This window comes from Borostomias antarcticus, assembly GCF_949987555.1.
Source record: "Borostomias antarcticus genome assembly, chromosome: 15".
NCBI lineage: Eukaryota > Metazoa > Chordata > Actinopteri > Stomiiformes > Stomiidae > Borostomias > Borostomias antarcticus.
The window spans coordinates 3982385-3993499 of NC_140248.1; the positions used below are offsets into that span (position 1 = coordinate 3982385).

General features: G+C 50.2%; 1 protein-coding gene across 1 annotated transcript in view; it reads right to left on the minus strand.

The window, feature by feature from the left end:
* The window catches only part of tmem135 (transmembrane protein 135), a 16700-nt gene extending 5875 nt beyond the window's left edge, over positions 1–10825 (minus strand). Inside the window, exons 1-8 of the mRNA XM_084450008.1 lie at positions 10645–10825; positions 8657–8784; positions 5801–5893; positions 3314–3347; positions 3136–3201; positions 792–838; positions 611–652; positions 96–272 (exon numbers count right to left, since the gene is read on the minus strand). Coding sequence (XP_084306134.1) covers positions 96–272; positions 611–652; positions 792–838; positions 3136–3201; positions 3314–3347; positions 5801–5893; positions 8657–8784; positions 10645–10782 — 725 coding nt within the window. The 5' untranslated portion in view covers positions 10783–10825. The remainder of the gene's footprint in view (positions 1–95; positions 273–610; positions 653–791; positions 839–3135; positions 3202–3313; positions 3348–5800; positions 5894–8656; positions 8785–10644) is intronic.
* Positions 10826–11115: the final 290 nt, after the last annotated feature.

Here is an 11115-nt window from a genome sequence, read left to right on the forward strand (position 1 = left end):
GGGGGGGGTGGGTATGTATGTGTGTGTGTGTGTGTGTGTGTGTGTGTGTGCGTGCATTTAACTGCGCTCGCGTGTGTGCGTGTGTTTCTCCTCACACAGATTCCAGCAGCCGTCTGGTGAGGGCAAGCAGGGATCTTCCGCTGGGGGCGGGGCTTCCCGCCGACCCCCGCGACCTGTCGGTCTCCGCGGCGACGCTGGTCTCGGGGGGCGTGGCGTGGGCGTGTTCCGCCAGGGCCGAGTGGGTGGGGATCTCCTCCTTCCCCACGATGAACCTGGAGAGCGGGCGCGGGGGACAGCCTGGTCAACTCTCACACGCCACCGCCTACCGCCTTCCCTCGCCAGAACCACGCCGGCCCCTGGCGCCGACCAGACTCTGACCCGTCAGAACCACGCCGGCCCCTGGCGCCGACCAGACTCTGACCCGTCAGAACCACGCCGGCCCCTGGCGCCGACCAGACTCTGACCCGTCAGAACCACGCCGGCCACCTGGCGCCGACCAGACTCTGACCCGTCAGAACCACGCCGGCCCCTGGCGCCGACCAGACTCTGACCCGTCAGAACCACGCCGGCCCCTGGCGCCGACCAGACTCTGACCCGTCACAATACTTACTTGAGCGCTGAGAAAGCAAAGCCCTTGAGCCCATCTTTACACCTGCAAACAGAAACCACAGTTTGACGTCTAATAAATCCACCTGAAGAGTTATAAACTGGCCTGAGAGAAAAAATCACTGGTGAAATTCAAATTCGAAATTAGGAACAAATTTAATTTCATGTTCTCGGTTCCCCCTCACCTGAAGAAGAACATGTAGAGGGATGCGGTCATGCAGAACAGGAGAACCTGGAAGGGAACAAAGACACGGGCGGTCAAGGGTCAAGCATCCTCCATGACGCTGACCGAGACCACGTGCCCTGCTCACACCTGGACTACATCTGACACCAGCATCTCCACCCTGAACACATCTCCACATCTCCACCCTGAACACATCTCCACATCTCCACCCTGAACACATCTCCAACCTGAACACATCTCCACATCTCCACCCTGAACAGGCCACGTAAAAACGCCTCTTCAACCTCTTTTTCCTTCTTTAACCTCAAAGCCCTCTTCTGTTCTGTATCACTGTATTACTGCCCCTTTTACCCCTCCACAGCTCGGCTTCTGCCCCACTCCAACCCTCTACACCCCTCTACCTCTCTCTACCACCCCTACACCCCTCTACCTCTCCACCCCCTCCATCTCTCTACCTCTCCACCCCCCTCATCCCTTTACCACTCCACCCACCTCCATCCCTCTACCTCTCCACCCCCTCCATCCCTCTACCTCTCCACCCCCTCCATCCCTCTACCACTCCACCCACCTCCACCCCCCTCCATCCCTCTACCCCTCCATCACTCCATCCCTCTACCTCTCCACCCCCTCCATCTCTCTACCTCTCCACCCCCCTCATCCCTTTACCACTCCACCCACCTCCATCCCTCTACCTCTCCACCCCCTCCATCCCTCTACCTCTCCACCCCCTCCATCCCTCTACCACTCCACCCACCTCCACCCCCCTCCATCCCTCTACCCCTCCATCACTCCATCCCTCTACCTCTCCACCCCCTCCATCTCTCTACCTCTCCACCCCCCTCATCCCTTTACCTCTCCACCCCCTCCATCCCTCTACCTCTCCACCCCCCTCCATCCCTCTACCTCTCCACCCCCCTCCATCCCTCTACCTCTCCACCCACCTCCATCCCTCTACCTCTCCACCCACCTCCATCCCTCTACCTCTCCACCCCCCTCCATCTCTCTACCTCTCCACCCCCCTCATCCCTTTACCTCTCCACCCCCTCCATCCCTCTACCTCTCCACCCCCTCCATCCCTCTACCTCTCCACCCCCTCCATCTCTCCACCTCTCAACCCCCCTCATCCCTTTACCACTCCACCCACCTCCATCCCTCTACCTCTCCACCCCCCTCCATCCCTCTACCTCTCCACCCCCCTCCATCCCTCTACCTCTCCACCCACCTCCACCCCCCTCCATCCCTCTACCCCTCCATCCTTCTACCACTCCATCCCTCTACCTCTCCATCCCCCTCATATCTCTACCTCTCCACCCCTCTACCCCTCCATCCCTCTACCACTCCACCCCCCTCCATCCCTCTACCTCTCCACCCCCTCCATCTCTCTACCTCTCCACCCCCCTCATCCCTTTACCTCTCCACCCCCTCCATCCCTCTACCTCTCCACCCCCCTCCATCCCTCTACCTCTCCACCCCCCTCCATCCCTCTACCTCTCCACCCACCTCCATCCCTCTACCTCTCCACCCCCCTCCATCCCTCTACCTCTCCACCCCCCTCCATCCCTCTACCTCTCCACCCACCTCCACCCCCCTCCATCCCTCTACCCCTCCATCCTTCTACCACTCCATCCCTCTACCTCTCCATCCCCCTCATATCTCTACCTCTCCACCCCTCTACCCCTCCATCCCTCTACCACTCCACCCCCCTCCATCCCTCTACCTCTCCACCCCCCTCCATCCCTCTACCTCTCCACCCCTCTACCCCTCCATCCTTCTACCACTCCATCCCCCTCATCCCTCTACCTCTCCACCCCCCTCATCCCTCTACCTCTCCACCCCTCTACCCCTCCATCCTTCTACCACTCCATCCCCCTCATCCCTCTACCTCTCCACCCCCCTCATCCCTCTACCTCTCCACCCCTCTACCCCTCCATCCTTCTACCACTCCATCCCCCTCATCCCTCTACCTCTCCACCCCCCTCATCCCTCTACCTCTCCACCCCTCTACCCCTCCATCCTTCTACCACTCCATCCCCCTCATCCCTCTACCTCTCCACCCCCCTCATCCCTCTACCTCTCCACCCCTCTACCCCTCCATCCTTCTACCACTCCATCCCCCTCATCCCTCTACCACTTCACCCCCCTCCATCCCTCTACCCCTCCATCCCTCTACCCCTCCATCCCTCTACCTCTCCACCCACCTCCACCCCCCTCCATCCTTCTACCCCTCCATCCCTCCACCCCTCCATCTCTCTACCACTCCACCCCTCTACCCCTCCATCCCTCTACCCCTCCATCCCTCTACCCCTCCCCAGCTCAGCGTGTAGAGTCCAGCTCAGCGTGGTCACCTCTCCATGTTTGAGTGGGTTGACGATGCCTCTTGTCACGGCCATGCGGAAGATGGTCTCAGTGGCCTGAGAGAAACACACAACGGTCAGCTGTCTCTACAACCATTAACTGTCTGACAAACTTCACAAGTGTTGTAAAATATGAATCTGAAATGAATTAAAACTCCTCAGCTCTTACAAGGTTTGTCATGTATATGGTCAGCAGCCCTCTCCTGTGAGCAGAAAGACAGAACAGGAAGTGATTAACAGTGTTACACACCGCACATCCCACCACAGACTACCTTCATCTGACTATTACTCATCACAAACGCATCACAAACGCATTCATACATCTTTTTATTTTTATTTTAATTTGAGCTCCGCACTCTTCCTTGAATGTTTTGTTTGCAATCTTATTTATTGCCCTTTGTCTGTTGTAGTGGGTGAAATGTAGTTCATATTTCATTCACATTTAGCTATTAAATTCATAATAATGTAAGTCTGGACTTGTATAACGCCACTGCACATAGACAAGCACTTCCATTCTATGGGATCCTATGGACTCATTGAGTGATTCGTTATGTGTGATGACGTGCGTTTGTGTACATTGTCCATCAGTCAGAATATCAGCCTGTGCTGGATAATAAAGTTGCATTTCAAAGTATTTGTTATAATGTGTGTATTAATAATATAAAGTATATGTTTGCTTGCAAAATGACATTCTGAACACCTGCAACCAAAAGATGTACTCCAGATAAGCATGGATGAGGGGGTAGGAGTAATTAATATCCATCACATGAAGAAGTAACCATACTGACACCATCACATGCTCTATGCTTTTATGACTTACTCTACTAAGAGAATATTCCTTTCTTTAGGTAATTTGTGTAATTTTAGTCCAACTTAACTTACTTAATGTACAGTATCTGTGTTTGTATTGAAAATCGAGGCTTGCCAATAGAATTATTAAAGCAATACGTAGCGTTTTCTCGGAACTGCGCCCCCACAGGCTCTGCGAGTAAGTGCACTGTCGTACTGTCATAAAGTTATCAGATTGTATTTTTCTTTTTCTGGCTTCCTCCGTAATGTTTCGCTTGGTTTTCTCACCTCCACCATGATATCATTGAGCTAAAACGCATGATATCCATAGACGCTGGAATAGTTAGCTACTACTGTGTTGTTTAAGCACAACGTTGCGCACTTCGACAATGCTGCGTCCCGGGGGCGCGAGTTTTAAAAGGTAATAAATGTCAATGTATTATCTTTCTGAGTAGACCGTTTGGACGATTCAGCTTACTTTGAGTTAATCTAATTGGAGAATTAGCACCAGACATGTTTGTAAAGGTCCAAATATCGCAATGCATTGCTTTAATCAATGTCTTCCTCAAAGACAACAGAATGTTTGACTGGTACGTGTACTGTGTGTTCACTGTTATCGAGAGGGACACTTATAAAACATTGTAGAAGCCAGACTGGCTGATCCACAGCCACAGGGCCGGTGTAGCATGGGCTTTCTGTAGCGCAACAACAACAGAGTGAGACTTGGTGTCTTTATTCCTTTCCCACCCATACTCAGAGGGGTCTGGGTTAGATCCATACTCAGAGGGGTCTGGGTTAGATCCATACTCAGAGGGGTCTGGGTTAGATCCATACTCAGAGGGGTCTGGGTTAGATCCATACTCAGTGGGGTCTGGGTTAGATCCATACTCAGTGGGGTCTGTGTTAGATCCATACTCAGTGGGGTCTGTGTTAGATCCATACTCAGTGGGGTTTGTGTTAGATCCATACTTAGTGGGGTCTGGGTTAGATCCATACTTAGTGGGGTCTGGGTTAGATCCATACTTAGTGGGGTCTGGGTTAGATCCATACTTAGTGGGGTCTGGGTTAGATCCATACTTAGTGGGGTCTGGGTTAGATCCATACTTAGTGGGGTCTGGGTTAGATCCATACTTAGTGGGGTCTGGGTTAGATCCATACTTAGTGGGGTCTGGGTTAGATCCATATCCATCCATATCCATAAAACGACGGTTCAGGTGCGTCGCTCCTGAACCGAACCAAGACGTCCGTACCGAGGTACGTACCGAACCGGGATGTTTTCCTAGCGAGGTACGTACCGAACCGGGATGTTTTCCTACCGAGGTACGTACCGAACCGAGATGTCTTCCTACCGAGGTACGTACCGAACCGGGATGTTTTTATACTGAGGTACGTACTGAACCGGGATGTTTTCCTACCAAGGTACGTACCAAACCGGGATGTTTTCCTATTAAGGTACGTACCAAACCGGGATGTTTTCCTACCAAGGTACGTACCAAACCGGGATGTTTTCCTACCAAGGTACGTACCAAACCGGGATGTTTTCCTACCAAGGTACGTACCAAACCGGGATGTTTTCCTATTAAGGTACGTACCAAACCGGGATGTTTTCCTATTAAGGTACGTACCAAACCGGGATGTTTTCCTACCAAGGTACGTACCGAACCGGGATGTTTCCTTACAGAGGTACGTACCGAACCGGGATGTTTTCCTACCGAGGTACGTACCGAACCGGGATGTTTTCCTACCGTTACACCCCTAGTGGTGGGGTACCTTGAAGTATTCGGGCACTTCATGTATTTGGTGCACACACACAAAGATATCTGCGCTGCTCTCTGTAACACTTATGGTGCGGAGCTTAAGGTCTCACCTGCTCTTGCGTTCTATGAGGATCGAGATGTAGGAGGCAGGTAGGGCCGCTCCAAACCCAGTCGTCCATGAGTAGAACCCACCAAAGAGTTTCCTACACAGTGCAGGGTACACACACACACACACAGTGCAGGGTACACACACACACACACACACACACACACACACACACACACACACACACACACACACACACACACACAAATTACTATTTGCCAAGCATTTTCTAATATTTAACAGTGCTAAGAACAAGGGGGTAGGTGACAGAGATTAGAATACTATCTTCACATGAAACATAGAATGCCATACATAATTTCAAATCCATCAATTAAATATACAATCACCGATTTGGGATAAAGCCTAAACATTCTCTAAAAGTATTGTACGCCTCCTCAAGTGTCCTTAATTGCATAGTGTATAGGGCTGGGACGACGCGTCGACTTAGTCGACGTAATCGACTACGCCAATACGTCGACTTGCGTAATGTGCGTCGATGCGTCGCAAATAAACAACATGGCTGCGACCAGCGGAGCTCTTTGTGAAGACAGCCGCAAGATAGCACCGTAAGTCACCGTTGTATTTCTGTTCACTTTTCTGGCCGTGTATGAGTGAAAAATGGATAGCTACTAGCTAATGTTACACAAGCAATGTAGCTCACCACAGTTTGTATGTCTTCTGGTGTTAGTAACGTTAGCTTTGTAGCTGGCTAGCTACGGTAGCCTATTGTCATTGTGGTGCTCGCACCTAAATGGCTACGTTAGCATCAATTTAGCTAATCATAACATAGCAGCGAGAGTAACGTTATCTAGCCATGTAGCTACTAGCTAGCTATGTGTTGTGGTGATGGACAGACTTCTAAATGGCCATGTTGGCATTCAAGTTGGCTAAACATAGCAGTGAGGTGGAAATTAAGGGGCCTACACATGATAAGAAATGTGTGCTTTGCGCGAGGTAGGGCGCAGAGCGTTTTGTTTACAAGCAAATGTTGCTAGGCAACAGGGAAGCTACCGGAGCTTTTGAAGAACGGTGTGCGAAAATCTCCGAAAACAGAGGTTATTTGGATAAACTGACCACATATTGGTAATCTACATGGTTACTTTCTCGCCTGAGAAAACATTAAAACTAGTCTTATTTTTAAATATGCCACTATTAGCATTAGCTATTTAATTAACTAATGTGCTTAATATTTTCAGGAGGCAAAGCAGTGTGGAGGACTTTTTCCACAAAAAGAACACAACTCCATGCACACCCCAGATGGCTGCTCAGCTTTCTAACTGCATCTTACAGATGATCGTCAAGGACATGAGACCTGTTGCTATTGTGGAGGGTCAAGGCTTCCGTGAGATGATCAACACATTTCACCCAGGGTATACACTTCCCTCCAGGCACCACTTCACAAATTTGATGGAGAAGAAAGAAAGAAAGAGATGTGGACATGCTCACATTCCTCCACAGTAATGCCTAAGGTGGAGGGGGGAGAAGGGAGAGAGGGGGAGAGAGCGAAGGGGGGAGGGCGAGAGAGAGAAGGGGGCAGGGGGAGAGAGGGGAGCGCACGAGAGGGGGAGGGGGAGAGAGGAGCGCAGGAGAGAAGGGGGAGAGGGAGCGAGGGAGAGAGGAGCGCAGGAGGAGAGAGAAGGGGAGAGGGGAGGAGACGGGGGAGAGAGGAGCGTGTGGGAGAGAGGTGCGCGGGGGAGGGGGAGAGAGAAGAGGAGGCAGGAGGAGAGAGAGAGGGGGAGAGGAGTGAGGGGGAGGGGGAGAGAGGAGCGCAGGAGAGAGAAGAGGAGGCAGGAGGAGAGAGAGAAGAGGAGGGGGGGAGAGAGAGGAGCGTGGGAGGGGGAGAGAGAGGAGGGGGAGAGCAGAGAGAGGGGGAGAATGTTATATTGTTACTGAGATCGTTATTGTTACTGAGAGTTATAGTTACGGTATTCCGGTTAGAATTGCACTCGAATTGCACTAATTAGAGGATTTTATGTTGGTATTTATTTTGGTATTCGTCCTGAAAATGACTTGAACTTGCCTACTGCATTACTTGCACTTTTCCTTTTATTTGAAGTTAACTTTTATATTTTATAATATTATATTTTATGTTGGACTGTAAGACAGAGAGGATTTTTTTTTTTGTGGAATATTGCCCTGCAGTGCAGAAGCATGATTTATATATTTGTACAGGAATAATTGAATAAAATACTGAAATGTTAATAAGAGACGTTTTTGACATTTATTTGGGGAAAATTAAGTGATATATTAATCGAACAGTAAAAAAATAATCGTTAGAATAATCGTTAAATTAGTCGTTAGATTAATCGACTAATCGAAAAAATAATCGCTAGATTAATCGTTAGAAAAATAGTCGTTAGGGACAGCCCTAATAGTGTAACTGTCAAATTGAATGCGTTTTAATTGTTTTTGTTACGCAACTGAAATTGCATCATGTTGCTTTTATTATCTCCCTCAGTGGACATTCTGTCCCTCCCTCCAGCACTGGGACAAAGAGCAGAGCCATCCTTTGAGGACTCTGATTGGGTGTTGGACGCATGCTGACTGAATCAAGGACAAAGTCTGTGTGTTTACAGTGGACTGGGCAAACATGCACACGTACACGCAGGCACACGCACGCACACGTACACGCACACACACACATACACGCACGCGCACACACACACACACGTGTAACTGAGTGAAATGTGGAGTAGCTGGTGAAGCTCACTCCTCAAAGGAGCGCTGACAGGCCCTCCAAAGGGGACGTCCCTACTGGCACAACCGTCAGCGCCCATGTGGGACACACACACACACACACACACACACACACACACACACACACACACACACACACACACACACAGCAGAGTGTAGCTACCTGAGGATGCAGAAGAAGACAATGTAAAGGCCTCCATTAGCTGTGAGGAAAGAGGTGGACTGTAGGATCTCAGGAAGCAGCCTTTTCATGTAGTATTCCTTCTTCCTCCTTCTCAAGATGGCTGCTATCTGTAACACACACAGACACACACACACACACACACACACACACACACACACACAGACACACACAGACACAGAGTATTAAGAGAAGCAAGAGCTCTGACTGACCCTGACAAATCGACCTCACTAGCACTAAATAAATACTAAAAGAGCATTGGCTGAGGATTAGTTCAAATTGGGCAACAAACTTGGGAGCAAGATACGAGAGAAAGGTGCAAATGAGCAATAGTGATAACAGGATTGTAAGGACAATAACCTGAATTGTAAAAGATATAAAAGTTTTAGGACTGGCGGTGGGTGGGCCAAGTACTGTACAGTGCTGTACACTTGAACCAACACCCAAACAATTACTTGTTTAACTGCAACTGAAACAACTGAATGTTGTTTAACTGCACTGCCTACATCATTTACGCAGACATAGTCATCCATGATCGGATGGGATAAGAGGATCAAGATGATCCTGATAGACTGCTAGACGACGGATAGCATGGTAAGAAAACAGTTTGAGAACCTTTAAATGTAACGCTGAGTACCTAGGACTGGAATGAGGAACTGATTAGCACTGATAAGTACAAGGTCGATTACAAGAACCTGTACTTGCACTTACGTACTTGTCTATTGAATTCAGGTTGGTGGATAAACAACATGCCAAACTATTAAGTTGTTATCTATTATCCGGAATAACCAGACAGAACCAAGCCTCTTACAACTACTGACGTCTGGCTGGCAACATGTCACGTTACAGTCCTGGCAGCTCGGTCACAAACAACCGGCTGTCCCCTAGTCCCCAACCGGCTGTCCCCTAGTCCCCAACCGGCTGTCCCCTAGTCCCCAACCGGCTGTCCCCTAGTCCCCAACCGGCTGTCCCCTAGTCCCCAACCGGCTGTCCCCTAGTTCCCAACCGGCTGTCCCCTAGTCCCCAACCGGCTGTCCCCTAGTCCCCAACCAGGTGTCCCCTAGTCCCCAACCGGCTGTCCCCTAGTCCCCAACCGGCTGTCCCCTAGTCCCCAACCGGCTGTCCCCTAGTCCCCAACCGGCTGTCCCCTAGTCCCCAACCAGGTGTCCCCTAGTCCCCAACCGGCTGTCCCCTAGTCCCCAACCAGGTGTCCCCTAGTCCCCAACCGGCTGTCCCCTAGTCCCCAACCAGGTGTCCCCTAGTCCCCAACCGGCTGTCCCCTAGTCCCCAACCGGCTGTCCCCTAGTACAACTACTCAATAAACCCATTCACAATGTCCTGGCTGTGTTCTGGTAGCTAGCACTAGCCTTTTAAAACAGATAACTCAATGTGTACTGGATGTTCAGAAACAGGCAACCATGGCTAGTGACCATGTTGAAGGCAGAAGCAGTTCTGTGCCAGCTGTGAGTGAGCCTGGTGAGCAGCACCAGACAGCTAGCTAAAGCTATCTCTGTGCTAGCAGCTAGCTAATACAAGTTGGATCTATTAAGTCATCAATACGTTTAGACAATTGTTAGATAACGTTAACTAGCTCACTTACTATGCAATTCGAAACATGCATATAGAAATAATGAGAAGTTCAGTGAAGCATGAACACAGCTGGCTAGCCCGTTAGCTAGCTTCCCAGTTGTGTAACTAGCTGTGTTAGCTCTTATGGGTCCATGAGTTAGCTACTAGCTCACTAGCTAATGTGGATAACTCACTGGCGGACAGTCTTACTGCTATTTGCATTCACGATTACTGCGTAGTGTAAAGTATGCATGACATCTAACTACAAAAATAGGTAAATTAACACGCCTTCGGAAAGATAAGAATAGCCTAGCGACCTGGTGAGTGAAAGGAAGTGCATGAACTTGGGCCTTGAGGAGGCTGGGCTCAGTCTGTCAAGGACAGATCCATGTTCAACTCACCAGATAGAGAGGCGCGTATATCTTGAAGGAGACCTCCAGAGCCCCTGCGGTGATGTCCAGGGCAGACAGCGCACAGGACGGGTTCCAGGTGTGTCCTATCTCGTGGCAGCTGTGCGGTATCTTACTGAGGGCAGCCATGTCTACTCGCTTCCCCCCCACCACTCATCCACCACTCATCCACCACTCATCCGACCCTAGAGGAGACAGATCATGGATGTATTATATAAACTGGATACAGCCACTCCATTCACTGGCCGCTATCAACAATGAAGCCCTATTGAACCGCGCCATCTTGGCAAAATTTGTAGTCATTTGACTATTTCCGGTTACTTTTGACTTGCGCAGTTGTGCTTTTCTGGCCTTCCGGTTACTTTTGACTTGCGCAGTTGAGCTTCTCTGGCCGACGCGCGTCCACGAAAAAGTTCACATTTCTCTGAAATGTAGACGCGCGTTCCCGACTCTCCCCGCTTT